Here is a 22442-nt window from a genome sequence, read left to right as displayed (position 1 = left end):
GCTGTGCTTAAGGAGCATAATTCAGGTAATAAAACCTTTGGCAGGGTGTTGTTTCATAGAGGCAACAATATCCTGTAGAAAATGAAACCAGGCAGGAAGTCAGGAGATAATGGATCCTGTTCTTCCAAACACTGGGTAACCTCCGGTAAATAAGTCCTGCACTGTGGACCCCACCTCGGTTTGCTATTTTGTAAACCCTAATATCTGATAGACCTGTGTGAAGGATTAATTAGATAATATACATAAAAATACTTTGTTCTTTAGAAGGGGAGAATTGTGATGTAATAATCCAGTATTTATCATCTGTTCATCAGATAACATGATTTGGTGATTCTGTCACACAAAGAACAAACATTTTTGTTATCAAATTTGGGTTAACTCACTCCTAGGCTGCAGAGCTGTTGGAACCACCATTCCTGGGACCTAATCAATTATTGTCCCTTCCTAAATAGTCTTTTGGCTTACCAGGCTTTCTGAAACTTCTTCTTATAGTAGTAGATTTGCTCTTCTCCAAAGCCCTGAGCAGCCACAAGAAAGCATTCTTAAGTCTTCTAAAATTCTATGATTATTTGAAGAGCAGAAGAGAATCAGATGTGTGTGTGTGTGTGTGTGTGCGAGTGCACGCACACACGTGCACACATGGGTGCTTCCAACAACAGAGAGGTCCCTGAAGATAGAGTCAAACATTGAGAAAGGGATATATGCTCTTAGTCTCCTTTCATAGACCTTGTTCCTCAATTAGTCACTGAAACAAGAGGACTTCTCCATCTTGGGCCTGAGGGGCAGTTGTGAGTGTGTGAAAACCTTTTAAACATCCAATTTCATGGTATACATGCTAGAAAAATGATTTTTTTCTCTTCTTTCTGATCATTCAGTTTGAACCTACTCAGAAAAACTGCTGATTCATTGGACTATGAAATACAGACTCTTCTTAAGAGGCATTTCCTGTAGTAGCCCATTTCCAATTATGTAACGTGCTCTTCTGCTAGTCAATTCATAACTCTTTAAAAAGCTCCCTTAAAATTCTCAAGTTCACTTGTAACTCTGAGGGGAACTCTACACAGACCTTCAAAAATCAAAATCTTTTATGACAACACATTTCTAGATTCATTTAATAATGCCACTCTCAGAAAACTTCACCTTTTGGACCCTCCCCTCCCCTTTGCTGTGGTAAAAGAATATAAAAAGTTCTATTAATAAACAACTTTAAGCATTCCTTCACTGAAAAAGTCTGTAGCAAAAACCAAACATAAAATGAATAAAAAGGTCATAAACTCAGTATTTTAGATCCATTTCTCAATTTTTGTCTAAACACATTATGACCAAGTAGCCTCTACTTACTTTCATGCATATATACATATATATATATATTTACACACACACACACACACACACACATATATATATACTTAAGTGTATATATTTTAACAACATGGAATGGTAACATCAAATGCTTAGGTTCCGTGCAAACACATAACCCTTCCTGTGAAGGAAACATATTAATATCATAAAAACAAATCATGGAGAGTAACATGCAACAGCTGAGGGGAGGAGAATGGGGTTGGGGCAGGGGACCCGGAGAAACACAAAGAATGTAAAGAACAAAAAGTGTCATTGACCTGATTTGTCAGAGCTGTTGCCTGTGATTGGAGTGATGGAGCAGCTGGGATTAGCCTTTGCGCTGTCCTTGGAAGAAACCATTTTGGGTTTATTTTTCGTTGCCTCTAGTGCTTTGACCTTCTTGGCATGTTTACTTCCTTTGTAGTGGGCCTCGGCCTGGCTCTACAAAGGAGAACAAATCAGGCTCATTTTTTTGCTACTTACAAACACCACAATGGATGATCATGCAGGAAAATACACATTCAATCATAGGCACCACGGACATTTACTACTCAGCACTCAACTATGTTTTTGGCATTTAATGAAGTGGTAGACCAGTTCCTAAGGGGGTGTTGCATATTGAAACCTTCTCTACAGCACAGAGGACCTGTGTCTTTAAAAACCAGACATTATTATGAGTAGACAACAGGGCCAGGGCACAATTGTGATGCCTTGTGCCCTCCCGCCACTGCCCGTTGGGGTTACTTTCAAACATTGAGCTGGCAACAAGCTGCTGTGAGTGTCCTTCCACAACATTCCATTTTGTTTCCCTTCAGCTAAAAACCTGTTTGCCCTGCATCTACTTTCGTCTAGGCTCTGCTCTCTCCAAGAGCAACTGATGTAACACAGCAACCTGCTGTGAGTGGAAATGGAGATACATTTTAGAATCGTCTACATGTGCTTCACGCAGCATTTTGAAGATCCCACTTCCAAGAATGGATAATTTAAGCCACAAAGGAAGGACAGTCCTTGTTTCTAATCTCAGAAGTGATTCTGAAGTCAAAGCAGTTCGTGTTACGTTCACTTACATGCAAAGCATAGGTGGAACTGTGACTTCGTTACTAGATCAAAAGGAAGAAAAGAGATCAAGACAAGTGACTACTAAAAATCTTTAAAAGACAAAAACAAATTACAGGAAAACAAGAAAACATTTAATTAATTTATTGGTATTTGGAAATTTTCTCTCCGCCTAAAGAATAAGGATTTTATATTTTGGACATCTAGCATGAATACACATATTAACAAAAGAATCTAAGTATATTCGCTTCAATTTCATTTTCAGTAGACCCTGAAAATAAAAACATGCATTTGGCAAAAACAAAAAAACAAATGGAGACATATATTATATGGCATATTAGCTTAGTTATAAAGATGAAATGGATGATAAACATCATAAAGTGAGTTCTCATTACAAAATTTCTAAAATAATAACTTTTTTAATGTCCATTTTCCTTATACACGTGTATACACTTGAAGATGATTATACTAATGTTTTCATTCATTTTCCTCAGCAAGCAGAATACAGGTGGGGTGTGTGTGTGTGTGTGTGTGTGTGTGTGTGTGTGTGAGCACATGTGTAAGTAGGTGGGTAGAAGTGACAATGGACAGAACAAGCCAGGTTTTAATTCTATATTTCAACTAAAGGGATGTACGTGATTTCCTTAGCACAGAACACTGACCATCCAAGGTCAATAGCCTTATATTGACTGCACACAGTACCTAAGTTACTGAATATCTTTTCATAAATATCATTGTAGATCATCACTGACTTGTAATTGCTCTTAAGTTGGTTGGCTCAAGGATTTCTCATAGTATTCTCTGTCTGGTTGGAAAAAATAACGGTCCCAAGGGACAGAAAAGTGGAACATAAGTTCTTTACTTATTAGGAACCAAGAATGCTTAAATCCAGCTAAGGTAGATAGTTGGATACAAATAAGAAAATGTACAAATAAAAACTTAGAAGTTGATAACATGAAGTGATAATAATAGTGACTAATATTATTGAGTGTGCCAAGCACAGTTCTAAATGTATAGCTCATTTAGTCCTCATAATACTCTGTGAGGTAGGTTATTATTATTAATCAGCATTTTACAGATGGAAAACTAGGCAGAGAGAAGTTAAATAACATCGAAAGTCACACAGGTAGATGTAGAGGCATTTTGTCGATCTGAAATGCTTACATGGACACCCCTATTTAACTGTATGCCCACACATTTACATACACATACTCACACTAAGTTAACAATATAATTTTAATAAAAGGAAAAAATACACACAAAGAAGCCACACTGCTTTTAATGACTCAGTGAAGATTATGTCGTAACAGAAGTTTCTATGAGTAGGAAAAATCGACTGAATTCATGGGAAATATACTAGCATAGTATGTTAGGCCTGCTCCTTCCTGAAGAGCTAAGGAAGTCCCATCTTTTGGGTATATAACAATTTCTACATGATACCAGGAGACCTAACAACTCATCTTTCCAAGTATACTAAATAGTGCGATGTTACTTTAGTGCCCTCCGGCTAAAGAAACATATGGTTCTCTAAATAAAACCTCCTAGCACTAGATAAGCGGAGTGTCATTTCCTCATTACAATTTCCTGGCATCACTGCAGAAAGTTAACAGCATCAATTAGCACTTGAGATAAAGATCCAGCTAAGTGACACCTCCCTGGATGCCAAGATGGAAAGAACTCTTCATAGCCACGATCCACTTTCCTTTTGAGTTCTGGGGCACGGAGAGAAGTGCAACAAGGGAGCTTAGCTTCTACTCGATGTTATTTGGGAAGGACTCATGGAATAAAGATAGTGGCCGGCACCACTCACTCACATTTGGCATCTTTTCAATTCCCGTTTGGTATTCTTGGTAGGAGCACTTTGCTATCCTCAGTCCTGTATCTGGGGCAGTGTCAACGGCTTCTAAATCCTGGGCAAATCTTCAAGTGAAACTGAGACACTGTTAAATAGTAACACGATTAACCTGACTTCCTTATCTAGGACTCTTCTTCATTGAGCAGTGAAAGAAACAAGGACAAGAGCCAGAAAATCCATGAACTAGGCAGCACAAATCAAGCCCAATTGACAACGGCTCTTGTGTCACTTCTGAGAGACCTGGTTGACCAAGCTGACTTACTTTACACACCTCAGCAACTGAACAGGAGACACGTATTTGTCTAGCTCTAATGGTCCGCTTTCTGCTTCTCTGCCAAAAGTGCTGTTGTGCCCCTGACTGGCAATGGTCCAAGAAAACTTTCTTGCCAAGAACTATCTGAATTCGAGAGTTGCCTAAGCCACCATATTGACCTCCACAAGAGAATTCCTCAGGATTGAGGTTTTTGTCTCACAGATCACCCCAGGAGCAACCAGACCACCTACTGGTAGAGGAAGAGCTTTGATAGGAAATGACATCCTGGAATTTTCTCTTCTGTTTATCTCCATTTTTGTTACTAAAGGCTTTTGCTTTCCCAAATCCTCTCCATCTCTCAGGACCCCCCTGGTCCAAACAAAAAAGATAAAGAATGGGATGATGTATTGCTTTAAAAATAAAAACATAACACTAAATATTTCTAAAATTCACTGTACTCCCATTTCTGGTTTTTACCTTATTTCTAATTTGGACTTCAGGGACATGCCTAGGATCTTGAAACACGATGTTAAACTGTGTTCACCTTGTATAGAAAGGACACTCCCAAGCACAAACTTACAAAGTGTCCGGGGAAGAGCAATGTTACTAGAGAAAGTCCTCAACCATTTATTTACCAGTGGAACTCAGCTTGTTGCATTTAAAAAAATAATTAGAACTCTTCCCTTCGTTAAAGAAAGTGAATCATTCTAACTATTGGTGCCTAATTTTCTGAGACCTTAGATTTCAGGATGTTAAGTAGTGTTATATGGGAAATAGCAGAGGTCAGTTAATTTTCAGAGAAGCTCTATACACTAAAATGTCAAATAAAAAAAGATGTCAAATGAACCACCATAAAAACAGTCTACACCAACAAGGGGAAAATGTTCTTATTATTGCACAAAGACCCCTACTTACAAGAGTGGTTGGAAGGAAAAGACGTGCATGCAAAGAACTACAACTCAAAGCGGAGAGTGGAATTATAAAATGGGATGTAAAGAGCAACAAAGAAGCCTAGAAGTTATAGGAGAGGTAAAGCTCTCTGGATTGGAGGTGATCACGGAAGCTTCAGGAAAAAGAGGCATCACAGCTGGGGCCTGCCCTGGGGGGCAGGGTTCTAAAGCAGCAGAAGGGCGGAGGGGGAGGTATTTTAGGCAAAGGGAACAGCATGTGCTAGGGTAGTGAGGTCCTGTGAACTCTGCCGCATTCCCTGGGCACGTCCGCTTCTCAGCATCACCAGAACACAGACAGATAAAAGGAACAACAGGGAAAGGCTGCTGCATCGTGCTACCCTGAAAGTTATTATCCCCTGTAAAACAGAAAATGTATAAGAGTGTCCTTATATGGTTATAAAGTGAGATGTGGCTTTTGCATCACAGACCTTATCCTCTGCTCCAAACTATAATCCTATATTAAAACAACTAAATTATTTATATTGAAGCTTTAATAATTATTTGAGATAAAAGCATGGCACTTAAAAATACTACAGCTATGCATATTAAGGAACAAACTAAAGATTACTGAGTATTAGCTAAATAACTATTTGAATTTTTCCTTTAACATAGACTATTATTAACGATTAAAAGGCTGTTTGCAAACACTTGCTGCGCTGACAAAATCACACACTCTCAGAGACAAAGCTACCGCGTATGAAACATAACATGCACCCAAGAACAAGGCTTACTTAACCCAGAGATGGCTGGTAAATCTTTCTGCTGCTATTTGCCATTGTAAGGCCTACAATATCAGTAACGACACACCACCGGCTTTGATACTCATTTCATTCAATCCTCAGTCTATTGAGATCTGTTGAAAACAATGTCTAGACAAAAATCATAACCAATATGAGGTTTTTAGCGTAGAAGGACATAACGTTTTTGCTAATTTCTACTTTATAGCTAAATGAAACACTCCAGGTTGCTAGAGCCTCTCCGGAGTTTGCCACATTGCAGAGCTCCGGGAGTGAGCGAATGGTGGTGATCTCTGGATTCCTGTGAGGCCAAGGTTCGAACTGGCCACGGCCTTTCATATTCAATGGCTTTACAGTACGAATGCAGAAAATCCCATCAACTCCAAATATTTCTAGATTACTAAAGAGAAACGTAGTGGCTCTCTAGGAAGAAATGATGTGCATGCTAGACTGCTAACGCTCTTTGGGCCTGATTTACATTCTATCAAATATCATTAGACAAAAGTGGAGTTCTTTAGCCGCGGCTACTTTAAAATGCCACTATTTGAATACATGAGCATCACATATATATTTGTTCACATTATCAAAACATTCCATGTAGGCAAATTAACTCATTTCTTAAGATGCCAAGATCTTTAGTGGGCTTCAAGTTATCAAGTTAATTTTTCAAATGCAGCCAGCTAAAAGTCTTGATGCTAGTGTTTCTGGTGCACGATTCATTGGTGGAATTACTTTACACATTGAAACATGGAGAAGCTATAAATGGACGTAACAACTATGACAGAATTTATATAATGAATCAGAAAAACACTACAGTTTGAGTTTAAAATCATCTGGAATACAGCAAAAAGTGGCTTTTTTTTAAAAAAAGAAAAAGTGCTTTTTTTAAAAAAAATAAAATTGAGTCTTGCAGAGTTCCAAGTGAACAAAATTTTGCATCATTTTCCCAGCGAGTTTTATATCTCAGTTGGGTGAAGGTGGATTATTAGTTTTAGATGATTCCCAGCAATCTAAGATTCTTACCCTCAATATCCAACTATATCCTATGTTTCTAGTTTAGGATTGTGTACAGCAGGGCATTAAAGAGACAGTTATATGAGCTTGACTATGTCAGCTGTGATCTGAACCCCAAATCCTTTCAAATGAAACCAAACTATTTCATTTCATTGAATTCTGCTCTCTTCTCCTGTTCTCCTTTTTTTCAAATTAGGCCACAGTTAAGAAACACCTCAACCATATATATGTGTCAAGGTAAAGTTTGTCCCAGAATATTAATTTCCAAATTCTATTCATGAATATTGCAAATTATAGACATTGTATTTTGAAAAAGATTTCCCCCCCACCAATCTAAGAGAAAGAGGTGTATGAGAATTTTTTTCAACATAAATAATGGACTAGAAAATGAGATTTATTTAATACCACAATTTCTTTAACATCATCAGAATTTAGTTAGGAATTCCACAGAAAGTATCTGAAATGCTTACCCTAAGAAAATAAGACTGCTTACTTCTCCATTTCGTATTACATTACAATTTTGAAGGGTATATTTACTTTGTCTTCTGGGTTGGGGGTCCATATCTGAGTCAATTTAATGATAAATATATGTGTAAACTCCTAGTATTTGCTCTGGAGTTCAGCTGAGGCAAGATGAAGTTTAGATAAACTCTGGCGAAATATGCCCTTAACTTCTCTCCCAAATCCTAAGGGGTGCAAATCATGAACTCCACACACAATGCATTTATAATGTAGATTCTCTAAGTTATTATGCCCAAAATGGGAAAATTAGTGTTCTGTACACTAACATAATCTTGAATATGAAATAATGAGAACATATAAAACTATCTAATTTTCTCAAAGAATTATGCATATGAGGACCTAATTTGTTAGAACTTTTAAATCTTAGAATTTTTATGAAACACATAGATACCATCTTTTATTTTTATATAATATACTATAAAACATCAAGGATTTGGTAATAATTACTTAATATTCCTAAGTCATTTATTTTATGATTTCCCCCAAAGTATTCCAAGTGGAAATTGTCTACCTCTCCCTAATTACTTTCACATTTTATATTAAACTGGGAAATTTTAGTTAATAATTCTCAGCTACCTTGAAGTACAAAGAAGGGTATCTCAGAGTTTATAGTGATTTCCCAGCTACATTCTAAGTATCTAACATGTATGAGAGTGCTGCTATCTTTCAGTGGGGAAATGGATTGCCATTATGTGCTTTATAAGAGCAATTTTTGGTACTCAATGATGAGTAATGCAATATAATTCAAATCTACACATTAAAGCTGTGACTCTCCAGCGAACTAATTCAAGTCTTCTGACGGTCTTTTAAATTAGGCTCCCAGGCTTCCACACATTAATTTTTAATCAGTCTAGAAGGTATTACATTTACTTCCATTTCCATATTAAGGAAATTTACATAAATGATACAAAATAAATTGAAAATTAGAATTTGCATTATGTTTCCTTATATTTGATATATAATAATATCCCTAAAGTAGACAAAAGTGGCAAAGTAACTTTGAATGTGCAATGACCAGAAAATTGGTTGAAGAATGGCTTTAGTGATACCTTGTATATGTTTAATATATAATTTATTTATCATTACTTGTTTGAAAAATCTCTTTTACAGAATGGTTTGTTGTAAAACTCATACCCCAAAACCAGTTTTTAAAACTGAGCAGACATTTTATAATTCAAAATTAAGTGAGTATGTAAATGTAAATATTAATACCATATCCTTTCAAAACATACAGATAAAACTAAGAAAAAACAATGAAACTGTACATATTTAGCAGTCATTTAGCAAACCTGAGTCATACTAAGGTTGTCTCTACTCTAAAGCACCAGATTAAACTAGAAATTTTCATTCCAGATTAATCTGGTCAACCTTCTCATATTTGTGATATTGGTCTCCTGGAGGCAAAACTAAAATAAAAATGGCTTTGACTTTGATTTACCCATAAATATCAAAATATTTCACTATGATCAGCCAAGTGGACTTCTAGTTTCTGATTCTGTGTGATGTTGTCTAAAAGTTCTATTCACCAATGATAATCACAATATAGGTTGTTCACATAATGTATGATAATCATTAATGTGAACTCTATCTTACTCATCTTTGAGTCTTTGGAAGCACCTATTGTATAGTACAGACTCAGTAAAAAGTTTTTGAATTGAATGTAATATAAATGGGACAGAGTAGGGAAAATCTTCTAAAAGCAGGAATTTAAAGCTGAGAGTCCATTCATTCTTTCATTAAACAAATGCATATTGAAAATCTATTATGTATCAGGCAACATTATTCTAAGTGTTGTGGGATGCAGGTCTAGTAAAACTTACATTCTAGCATGGGATATTGATAATAAAATATAAATTTATATATATATAGTTAGGTGATTAAGTTAAGTGATAAGTTATACATTTATGAATATGTTAGGTATGCTATAAAAACAATCAGTAAAGGTAAGAAAAGTAGACTCTGATGGGACGGGGTGCCATCTTAGGTATTAAGATAAGTCTTTCTATTGAATGGATATTTGCAGAGAGACCTAAATGAAGTGAGGGATTTAACCAGGTAGATAGATGGTAGAAAAGAATTTCAGGTCCAATGAACAGCAAATGGCCATTGTAAGGATTTTGACTTTAATCTGAGGAGTTGGGAAATCCCTGCAGTGTTTTAAACAGACAAGTAACCTTGTTTGACTTCTGTTTATAAAATGATCACTCTGGTTCTTGCGCGGAGAACAAGCTATGTGTGTACGGTGAGGAGACTTGAGGCAAAGTTTAAAAGGAGTCTGTTTCAATCATTCAGGCAAGAGATAAAAAGGAGAGTAAGAAGACCTAGAAAGTTCTTACCAGAGCAAGACAGGGAGTAATGGGGTTCTTAAATACACAGATTTCAAATTTCAGGGGCACTACAAACCAAAAGCCAGAGCTTTTTATAGAAATAGGAGCTATTCCTCCTGTTATGGCAAGTCTCTCAATCCAGACGTGCTGTTCCTTTTTGCCTTCCCAAAGTCTGTTATCCCTTTTCTTTTTCACATTTATATTCAATCCTCCTCTCCCAAATAAATCCTTATGATCAAGGTCGGAACAAGCTCTAATCGCCCCAATACCTTTCAACACACATTCACCCCTAAATTTTCACCCTATCACTCTGCTCCCTTTCACAGACTAATTTGTTAAATTGTATGCACAACTTCATTTTCTTTACTTGAATCTGGTCTATCTTAATTCCCTGAAACAGATATCACCAAGACGCTGGTGCCCTACATGCTAAAACCAAGAACATCTTCCATTCCTCATCTTGCTTGTGCAGTAGGGTACACCTGACCCTGCTGACCTCTTGCCTCTTCTTTGGAAGGCATTCTTTACCAGGTTCTTTGCTAGGTGGGCATTCCCCCACTTTCCTTTCAGAGGCATTCGCAGGCTCGTCCTCCCCCGCCTAGTCACTGAATGTTGAGATATTCCAAAGTTCAGTTGTAGGCCTTCTTGTCTTCTCACACAAACCTTCCAATCAAGAGATCAGTCTTTTTTTTTTTTTTTAAGATTTTATTTATTTATTTGACAGAGAGAGACACAGCAAGAGAGGGAACACAAGCAGGGGGAGGGGGAGAGGGAGAAGCAGGCTTCCCGTGAAGCAGGGAGCCTGGTGCGGGGCTCGATCCCAGGACCCTGGGACCATGACCTGAGCCGAAGGCAGACGCTTAACGACTGAGCCACCCAGGTGCCCCAAGAGATCAGTCTTATTCTGTAACCACCTCTATGCCAATAATTTCCTGGTTTCTACCCCTCCAGTCTACATCTCTCTTCTGAGCTCCAGACCTAGACTATTCACTTGGATAACTCAAAGCACTTTAAACATAAGTTCAAAACTAAATTCCTGTGATACCAGACAAGTGATTCACTCAAAGGCCCCTCTTGCTCTCTTGCAATCTGTTCTCCACATGGCAGGCAGCCAGAGTGATATTTTCAAAATGCAAATCTGATCATGTCATCCCTCTGCTTAAGATCCTCAACACCTTATCACTATTCGTGGTTTAAAATCTAAAATAATCATATGCAAGACTTACATGCCCTACTTCTTACCTACCTCTAGTTTCATTTGGTAGCAGTTCTCTGTCATTCTCTGAGGAACTGAAATAGAGCGTGGCTGGACTATAATCATGGTACCATCCTTTTGCACATGCCTAAAACACTATCCCTTTTCCCTTTTCCTAATTAATTCCTGTTTATCCTACAGAAGCCAGCCCAAACATTTCTTCCTTAGGAAGCCTTCCATGATGCCCCAGACCAGGCCACATCCTAAGTCTTTAAATTCCTCTCTTCATAGCACATCTCCCAACTAAAAACAAATGATTTATTTTTATAATTTGATTAATGCATGTCTTCCCCCACTAGACAATAACCTTCATTAGGCTTGTACGTATAAGATTTTTGCTCTTCATCATATCTCTTGTACTTAGCACACTGCCTGAGACATTCTAGGCATTTCATAGATACTGTTTACATGGACAGATGAACAAATGAATGAATGGAGAAAGAATCTTTATTTTTTGGCAAAGAATTAAAGTAAGGGTTGAAGACGAAAAGTAATTAGAGTTTACTCTTAAAAGTTTCAGGCCCAAATGACTGGGAAAATGGTGAAATGATTAAGGAAAAAATGCAGTTATGGTGGGATGAGTAAATGTGCCGAGGAAAATGAAAACTCAGTTTGGGCATCTTCTATTTAGGTGCTAATGGTGGCATTGCTGAGGTCCAACAAAAAATTGGAAATGCAAATGGTAGTTGACCAGAGAAGCTGGGGCTAGAGACACCCATTTGGGAGCCACGTGGTAAGATGATAGACGCAACTCTCTGGGGATGGATGAAATTCCCGAGGAATTAAGTATAGAAGGGAGACAACCTATCTGAGGAAAGAGTCTTGAGAAATAGCTGTATTTAATAGATAAGATGAAGAAGAAAAGTCTGCACCAAGTACAGAAAACCCACCAGAAAAGCTGGATATACAAGAAAGTAATCAAACACAGAAGTCAAGGGAAGTAAAAAGGAAAGATAATTCAAGGAACAAAGGAAAAATAAAAATACATACACACAGCTATCAAAGACAAAATATTGTCTTACTGAAGTACGGTAACATCTTAAATGTTAAAATACTTTTCTATAATTTCAAAATAACCTTATAAAATGACTGGAAAATAATGTAATATGAGGTCTTTGTGTCCTGGAAGAATATCAGATAATGTTGCTCAGGAAGGTGGTGGCCATGGTTGTGTGAAATAAAGGATCTGTTCACAGCTACTGCCCCAAAGAAATCATAGTGTGTCACCCATCACTTCAAAGAACTGAGGAATGCAAGCCATAGAGAGAACACAGCAGCCTGAAGACTGCGAACACATGTCAGGTTACAAAAATTACTCTGAATTCAATAATAAAAATAGTGACAGATAGTTAACATTCATTGTTTGCTGTGTACCAGACACTGTGCTAAGTACTTTATGGACAGCATCTCATTTAATCCTCACAAAACCATGTGAGTCAAGTATTATTAGCCCAGGAGACTCTGAAAAGTTAAGTAAATGTCCAATATTATACTGCCAAGAATGAAAGACTCTGGATTCAAACCCAGGATTAAAAGATTAGACTCCTAACCAGTACATCATTGAGGCAAACCCCAAACGCTTCACAGGAGAAGATCCAAAACAGAACAGACTTTCTCCCTTAGTCACTCTGGTATAGGATGACCTTCGTTTCCTTAGGATAATCTAGAGGTGAAAATAGTTCTGGGGATGTGACCTTTAAGGTCATGTAAGGTATAGTTTTCCTTGTAGAGAATGGATTCAGTAATTCTCAACCAATCCTTGGGTGTCATAAATTAAGATAAAAAAAATTCCCTTTAGGACCACTTATTAATTCAAGAAATAGATACACACGCTCCCTGCTAGGCACTAGGGAGACAGCAATACACGAAACATACTCACTCCCTGTTCTTATGGAGCCAACAATTGTGTGTGTGTGTGTGTGTGTGTGTGTGTGCTAGAAACAGATATTAAACAAATAGTCACATAAATAAAGATCTCTTTACCAACTGTGATACATTTCATAAAGAAAAATTAGTGGATGTTATAAATTTGTTCCTGGGAACGGGGCTAGTTTAGACCAGGGAGTCTAGAGAAGCTTCTCCGAGGAGGAGACATTTAGGTGACACCTGAAAGAGGGGTATGGACTAGAACAGAGTGGGAGGGCAGAAGCAGCTTGGTAGATTTACAGAAATAAACAGAAGCCATCGTGGCTGCAGCCTGATGAGTAAATGGGCAAGTGGTAAGAACTAGACTAGAAATGTGCATAACTGGTTAGAAACCTGAATTTTAAGAATTCTAGGTGAATAACAGAGTGAAGATTTTGCTGTAAAGAGGTGCCATAATCATGGGGATGTGGAGAAACGGGAACCCTCCTACACTGTTGGTAGGAATCCAAGCTGGTGCAGCCACTCTGGAAAACAGTATGGAGGTTCCTCAAAAAGTTGAAAATAGAGCTACCATACGATCCAGCAATTGCACTATTGTGTATTTACCCCAAAGATACAAATGTAGGGATCCGAAGGGGTATGTGCACCCCGATGTTTATAGCAGCAATGTCCACAATAGCCAAACTATGGAAAGAGCCAAGATGTCCGTCGACAGATGAATGGATAAAGAAGATGTGGTATATATATATATATGGAATATTATGCAGCCATCAAAAGGAATGAAATCTTGCCATTTGCGACGATGTGGGTGGGACTGGAGGGTACTATGCTGAGCGATATAAATCAATCAGAGAAAGACATGTATCATATGACCTCACCGATACGAGAAATTTTTATTCTCAGGAAACAAACTGAGGGTTGCTGGAGTGGTGGGGGGTGAGAGGGATAGGGTGGCTGAGTGATAGACATTGGGGAGGGTATGTGCTATGGTGAGTGCTGTGAATTGTGTAAGACTGTTGAATCACAGATCTGTACCTCTGAAACAAATAATACATTATATGTTAAAAAAAAAAAAGAAGAAGAAGATAGCAGGAGGGGAAGAATGAAGGGGGGGGAAATTGGAGGGGGAGACCAACCATGAGAGACTATGGACTGTGAAAAACAAACTGAGGGTTCTAGAGGGGAGGGGGGCGGGGGGATGGGTTGGCCTGGTGGTGGGTATTAAGGAGGGCACGTTCTGCATGGAGCACTGGGTGTTATGCGCAAACAAGGAATCACGGAACACTACATCAAAAACTAATGATGTAATGTATGGTGATTAACATAACATAAAAAAAAAAAGAGGCGCCATAATCAAATGAGTACCTGTACTTCCTCTGGATTGCTGACTGACTTCCGCTTATGATTCAAAGCAGTGGATTGAAAAAGGGGTCACCAGCTGGTTTGATTTTGGGGGTCTGATTCCTTGATCAGTCTCAATGTGGAATAAGCGAATTCATAACAGACCCATCACTCAGTAATTGGTAAAATAATTCTTAAATATAGTGGTTTCCTCCCTTGCCTATCAAGATAGCCTCAAGTCAGAACACAGAATCAGTGATTTATTGATCAGTTAACTTGATCAGTGCAGATAACTAAATTGGATCAACATCCCTCAAAGCAATGTCTTTGGAACATTGGTTGGAACAATGGTTGGAAACATAAAATGTAGATATTATCTAAGTTTAAATCAAGTTAAAAACTTGACTCAAAAGAGTTTCAGAGAGGGGCGCCTGGGTGGCTCAGTGGCTTAGGTATCTGACTCTTGATTTCAGCTCAGGTCATGTTCTCAGGGTTGTGAGATTGAGCCCTGCCTCAGGCTCAGTGCTCAGTATGGATCCACTTGGGATTGTCTCCTTCTGTCCCTCCACACACCGACCCCCTCCCCAATCTCACACTCTCTCTCCCTCCAAAAAAAAAAAAAAAAAAAAACTTTCGGAGAAATGTTAATCGTCACAAATATATTCATTTGCTTTAATAAGGAGAATAGTACTAGATATTACTAAATGGTTATAATTTCAGGAAAAACTCAATAATGTAGACTAATGTGGGTGAAGGGCATAATGAAATGGTTTAAAAAAAGTTGAAAAAGTAGAACATTTTTGAAGAAATCCTGTTAGTTGGTAACTATGAGCTACTAGATATTCTTAGGTAATTTGTTAAAATATATAAGAATTGTTTTAAATGATATCATTGCTTGCATTTTCTTTTATTTTTTAAAATTGTTTTTAAAGATTTTATTTATTTACTTGACAGAGAGAGAGAGAGACAGCAGGAGAGGGAACACAAGCAGGGGGAGTGGGAGAGGGAGAAGCAGGCTTCCCGCAGAGCAGGGAGCCCGATGCGGGGCTCGATCCCAGGACCCTGGGACCATGACCTGAGCCGAAGGCAGATGCTTAAGGACTGAGCCACCCAGGTGCCCCCACTGTTTGCGGGCGCCCCCACTGTTTGTATTTTAATGAGTGCCCTTAAAGTGCTTAAGTACGCCTGAAAAAATTGGTTCTATTGGTATTCTAAATCTCAAGGCTTCAATCTCCTTTGCAACACTCATTTACATTATCTTTGAAGAACAAATTTGGACCAGATAAAAGTATAATTCAGCTTATACCTGAATTATTACAAATTCCTAATTAATGTAGTCCAAATTAATAAGAATTTATTACATCTAAAAAATGGAAATTTATGCAAAATACAACTACTCAGTGTTTAGATCTTTAGAAAACTAGCTTGAAGAGAATGTCTTTCAGATATTAAAATTTTGTATTTTTTATCTACGTCTGCACACTCAGTAATTCTACTCTGGCATTTTTCAAATACAGGTATTCATCATTTTCTCAGCATTTACAGATGTTAATGAATACCCCCTTCTATGACCATCTGTGTAAATGTATAAATTAAATCATAAAAAGAGATTGTTAGTATTTTTAGTTTAAAAGTGCATATAGGGCATTTTGTTGCCTTAAACATTTTACATTACAAAGCTATAACAACCAGCCCAGTTAGTGAATCTATCCTTTTCCATTCCTCATGGATGGTATAAGAAAAGCCAATAAAAAATCATGACATAAACAAATAAATCATCGCATAAAAGGATTCCATAGGTGATTCTCAAATAATACAGAGTGATATTTCTTTCCAGAGCAAAAACCAGGTAATCACCTCAAACTCACAGGTCAGAGATATTGAAAGCTACATATCAGAGGACACTCAGTGGGCAGGATCAAAGATAAAAAGAAAACTGCTTGCTGATTTTAAGTCCGCACTACACATTTTGTATGTTGAATGTAACATGCATTTAAAGCAGAACTAGAATTCCTATAAATTGAATAACAAATGTCAATAGTGTACTGAAAGTGAGGCTGCCTACCTCAGGTCCAGGAAATAAGGGGTTGTCCTGTCTGTAAATAATTTAAAAGTAATAATAAAATTTTCAGACTAAGTGACTAATACAATGAAGATGTAGGTATCAAGAGTGGCCGTAATCAAATGAAGACCTCCTCCTTCTGACTAAATATCAATACGTGCTGGCAATTCCAGATGTAGTTATAAAATAATCTTCCTGAAAATCAAATTTGTTCATCTACATCCTAAACAATTGCTGTGGTTATGGTTGAATTTTAATAATATATATGCAAACAAAATCAGCACATTTTTGTCACTTCTCTTTTAATTAACTACATGGAAGTTAATGTAGAGAACTTGCAGTTATAGAATTGGACTTCCAATGCACAATGACTCTGCTAACCTGTTATTTTGAAAGTAAGTTCTTACTGGTTAAAAATCATTTAAGTTCATTTCAGATGTAGTTCAAGTTTGTAAACTCTGTGCAGCTTATATCCTGGCATTTCAACAGTGGATCTGAATTAACGATGCTGGCACAGTGATTGTAAAGACAAAGAAACAGAACTTGACATACTTCAGTTCTCTCATTTTACATAATTGCTTAGAATTTTTATTTGTGTTTAAAATTTAGGAGTGAGAGTATCTACTGTGAGTGCATTATTCTTGCTTGGTAAATATGAATTTTAGTTTATACATGACATATTATACTGATTTTATTAGTTAATATCTTTAAAATTGAAATTTATGCTTTTTTTAAAAGTTATGTGCTTTAAAACTAAACAATGAAGAAGAACATAAACTATCAGTGGTACAATTTACTACATATGCAAATTGCATATTTTGTATAATTTTGATTTTTATTATAATTCACTTATTTGTTATAATATTATTCATTACTGTGAGAGAATAATATGCAGGTTTAAGTTTTTTCTCGTTTAAAAATATATTAATATAAGTAAAAAGAATCAATCCTTTCCTTTTTCCTTTTTTGTACTATAATAGTAAGTGGTCTAGTAATATTTTAAAACTTTAAAAAAGTCTCTGAGTTTTTTCTGGCTTTTGTTTATTTTTTTATTATTATTTTTAAAGATTGTATTTATTTATTTGAAGGAGAGAGAGAGAGAGTGAAAGAGAGAGAGAGCACGAGCAGGAGGGGATGGGCAGAGGGAGAGGGAGAAGCAAACTTCCTGCTGAGCAGGGAGCCTGATGTGGGGCTCAATCCCAGGATCCCGGGATCATGACCTGAGCTGAAGGCAGATGCTTAACCGACTGAGTCACCCAGGCATCCCTGGCTTTTCTTCTTTTTTTAAAAAATTTTTTATTGTTATGTTAATCACCATACATTACATCATTAGTTTTTGATGTAGTGTTCCATGATTCATTGTTTGTGCATAACACCCAGTGCTCCACGCAGAATGTGCCCTCTTTAATACCCATCACCGGGCTAACCCATCCCCCCACCCCCTCCCCTCTAGAACCCTCAGTTTGTTTTTCAGAGTCCATCGTCTCTCATGGTTCGTCTCCGCCTCCGACTTACTCCCCTTCATTCTTCCCCTCCTGCTATCTTCTTCTTTTTCTTTTTTCTTAACATATGTTGCATTATTTGTTTCAGAAGTACAGATCCGTGATTCAAGTCTTGCACAATTCACAGTGCTCACCATAGCACATACCCTCCCCAATGTCTATCACCCAGCCACCCCATCCCTACAACCCCCCACCACTCCAGCAACCCTCAGTTTGTTTCCTGAGATTAAGAATTCCTCATATCAGTGAGGTCATATGATACATGTCTTTCTCTGATTGACTTATTTCACTCAGCATAACACCCTCTAGTGTCATCCACGTCGTTGCAAGTGGCAAGATCTCATTCCTTTTGATGGCTGCATAATATTCCATTGTGTATATATACCACATCTTCTTTATCCATTCATCTGTCGATGGACATCTTGGCTCTTTCCACAGTTTGCATGCTTTTATTACTATTTATGTAAATTCATATTTTTTCTGAAAGTGACTGCTCTATAGAGGGGATATTAAAATTACCTGCTTCTGGTGTCAGATGTGTTAGATATACCACTGATAAAGTAATACGGTTTTATTTATAAGAGCTAAAATGCACTTCTATCTGAAGGAAACACAAATTAGTAAGAGTCAAATCAGATTCTCTGCTCCCCAAAGTCATAACCTTAACAAAGTGACTTATTCTTGGGAGTTCCTGTTCATCAGAATTGTTCTCTGAGTAGTGAATACAACATTTGCTCTCCACGTGCTCTAGAAGACAGAACTGAAGAGAGGAAAAAAGACTAAGGTTTCGTTTCTTTTCTTTTTCCTTTCCTTTCCTTTCCTTTCCTTTCCTTTCCTTTCCTTTCCTTTCCTTTCCTTTCCTTTCCTTTCCTTTCCTTCCCTTCCCTTCCCTTCCCTTTTCCTTCCCTCCCCTTCTCTTTCTGTTCCTTTTCCTTCCCTCTTATTCTTTCTTCTTTCTTTCAAGACTTAGGTAAGATGAAATGCTAGCCACTAAAAATCATTAAATCCTGGAACATTTTGCCAAAGGAAGCCGTGCAACATTCACTCTGTGAGAATGAAAGAGTCAATCACTTTAATCATCATCTTAAATAATCATGGTTTCAGGTATGCAGATAGGCAAAATTTTGCATAATTTTAGAGGGTTCATGGACCCCTTGTGGCCTATACATAGACTGCATCCTTAAGAAGTCCCATCTGTTTTAGCTCTAGTATTTTATAATTCTTCAAGTCTCTCTCTCTCTCTCATCCTGACCATTTCTCAAGCTTTTCTTTTCTTCTTTTTGTAAAGATTTTATTTATTTATTTGAGAGAGAGAGCACCAGCGAGTAAGCACACAAGCAGGGGGAGGGGAAGAGGCAGAGGGAGAAACAGACTTCCCACTGAGCAGGAAGCCTGACCTGGGGGGGTGGTTCCCTCTATGTGGAGTTCGATCCCAGGACACTGAGATCATGACCTGAGCCAAAGGCAGACGCTTAACCATCTGAGCTACCCAAGTGCCCCTCTCTCAAGCTTTCCATAATTTCATGAACCTAATTTCAGAACCATGAACCTCTGTGCAAATACAGAGATAATATAGGGGGAGAGTATCTACTATAGAGCCTGGAAGAAAAACAGGCATCCATCAAATGTTAACTTTCTGATTGCGGTTATTCCAGCCCATGTGCTGGAATCCTTTTCTAGATTTATATTACCCCACAGTTAACATCATACAGTTTAGTGGTGTTTCTAAGTGTATTTGTTTCCCTAGCAAGATAATTGGGTCTATGAGGATGGGGAAACTGTCTTCTATTTCTCAAATCCTCCTTTCTGGGCAGGAACTATTTTGACACTCTTCTGTCTCTAAGTTCACCGCTTCTTTACTCTCCTTGAAGTCACATTAACCAGCAACACTATTTTTTCCAACAAAGATCCCTACCTTGAAATTTTAGAAATTGGCTAAAGCAATGCTTCCTCATATGCTATTATCTCCCGCCCTCAACCTGACCCATGTATCATAAAATTCCATTCAGGTTTTCCCCCCAAAACTGATCTTTATGCTGACCCACCAGTATCTAAAGTTCTTTGGCCTCTAGAGCAAATGATATCACATTTTATTCAAATTCCTGCTTGAGAGATGAAAGTAGCTAAAAGTTACCTCTTTTGCAGGATGTTCTGAACTGTATTAAATCAGCCACTTGCTTGAAAGCAACGGAGTAGACAAATTTACTTTTTGTTGCATCCAGCTTTTTTGTTTTGTTTTTGTCTTACATTAGTGATACATTTTTCTTGTTGTAAAGGTTGTGAAATTTATAGTCCATTGCCCACACAGGCATACAGAATATAAGACAAGCTACGGGGAACCAGACATGTCCTACATAAAGCCTGAATATAAACTTTAAACGAGCAGCTAGTTATTTAGGAAACTTATAGGTGTTCAGCCTCAAAATTCTACCTGATTTCTAATTATATGTTAAATAAATTTTTAACTGAAGAATACCAAACCACAAAAATTGAGGGAAACACAATCTTTCTGTTAAGGATTCCACAACCAATCTAAACTAAAGAAAAATCCATACCAAGCAAAGAAGGAAAATACTCAAGCCTTCCAACAATCTTCCTCAACCAACTGGCAAGAGAACTTTAGATGACAAAAATCACCAACAAAATGACTCGAAAATGCCTTCAGGATTCTTTTACTTTTGCCTACAAGAGTTACTAACACAGAGATTTTACACAGGAAAAAAGAAGTCCCACAGTGTTTTTTAAAGGTGTTATTAATATTTGCTCACCAGGGGAGCCTGGGTGGTTGAGTTGCTTGAGTGTCCAACTCTTGGTTTCAGCTCAGGTCATGAACTCAGGTCCTGGGATCAAGCCCCTTGTCAGGTTCTGTGCTCACCCCAGAGTCTGTCTGGGTTTCTCTCCCTCTCCCTGTGCCTACCCCGCCTCCCCGTGGGCTCTCTCTCTCTCTCTCTCTCTCCCCTCCCACTCTCAAATAAATAAATAAATAAATAAATAAATAAAATCTTTAAAATGTATAAAGTTCTCTAAAAAAATTTGCTCAGCAAACTTGTACTTAATGGAAATGTACCAAAGCTTGTAGTACTGATAGTGAATTGTAGATACCAAATGGCTTCTGTTAAGAATGTATTCTGATATGTGGGGGTGGTTTTTGGTACTTTCCTTGTAACATTCATACTTGCTGTTATTCTTCACAGCATCATATTGGCTGATCATCCTAACTTTGAATATTATTGAACATGTATGAATACCTAAAGTAGCATGTCATGTGAGGCATCTATGTATTTTAAGAAAAGTCAGAAAAATTTTGAATTACTTGTGTTGCATAATTTCCTCATTAGTTAAATATAAGATCTGATGAGTCTTTTTAAGACGTAATGCTTACTTAAAAAATTTTTATTTATTTATTTTAGAGAGAGAAAGAGAGCGAGCACAAGCTGGGGGGCGAGGGGGAGAGGGACAAGGAGACTCTCCTGACTCAGGGCTCAATCCCAGGATCCTGAGATCATGACCTGAGCCGAAATCAAGAGTCGGACACTTAACTGACTGAGCCACCCAGGCGCCCCTAATGCTTACCTTTTTTTAAAAAACTTCACTTTTATCCTAGTCTTTCCTCCAGCGATGAATTTAGAATCTATTCTAAATTATCCAAATATACATTTAAAATAAGGAAGTGCTGAGAAAGACTGACATTTTTGTAATATTGTCTGCCTACTCTGGAGGCAAGTTTTTTTTTCTTTTAATTTAATAAGTAACTACTATATGCTTCAAAAAAGCTGACTATACTTTGTTAAGAGTTTTGTTAAGCAGAGTTATTGAAGACAACTTTGAGCTCGGCATGTTCCTTTTCCCTAGAACCACGCTATATTTCTGTCAAGTTGAAGCAAAAAATGTTCATCATTGTGTCAGCTCTGTCTGCAAAGCAGAGAATTACCTTCCCAAGCTCCTGAGATTTATACTTTTAATTACCTCCTATCTGCTTCGCTACCCTCCACACCTAAGAATCAATATAAATAGTCTTATTTATGGGAAAAATGTAAAATGTTTGACAAAAAAAGGCTATTATTTTCTAGATTTCTATTTGATGCTATTGATTCCTTCTATCTTCAGTAACTGTTTCTTGAGAGAATCAGTTGGCTTTTCAAACTTACAAAATTATTCATTAATCTAATAATTTGTACTGCTTAATAACAAATAGTTGTAAAGTTTGCAACTAGCTTTTCGGGTCCCAACCCAGCAATGAGATTATTATCACCCTGGCATCTCTTTATTTACTCATCGGCTGCAGAATTCAGTTTAAGTATGGTTTTCTCCAAAACCCTTCATCATAAACTCACTTCTGTGAAGACCAGCTCCCCTGACTT

General features: G+C 37.4%; 1 protein-coding gene across 4 annotated transcripts in view; it reads right to left on the bottom strand.

Moving 5' to 3' along the window:
* ZNF385B (zinc finger protein 385B) overlaps positions 1–22442 on the bottom strand; it is a 302554-nt gene that overhangs the window by 26784 nt on the left and 253328 nt on the right. For all 4 annotated transcript variants that reach the window (XM_028125130.2, XM_028125138.2, XM_028125142.2 and 1 more), the window contains one exon: positions 1620–1782. In XM_028125130.2, the coding sequence (XP_027980931.1) occupies positions 1620–1782 (163 nt within the window). The remainder of the gene's footprint in view (positions 1–1619; positions 1783–22442) is intronic.

This window comes from Eumetopias jubatus, unplaced genomic scaffold (genome assembly GCF_037043125.1).
Source record: "Eumetopias jubatus isolate StellerSeaLion01/CBP00866 unplaced genomic scaffold, mEumJub1_p1.0 scaffold_3, whole genome shotgun sequence".
Taxonomy (NCBI): Eukaryota; Metazoa; Chordata; class Mammalia; order Carnivora; family Otariidae; genus Eumetopias; species Eumetopias jubatus.
The sequence above is the reverse complement of the archived record's forward strand: the minus strand, read 5'-3'. Positions and strand labels throughout refer to the sequence as shown.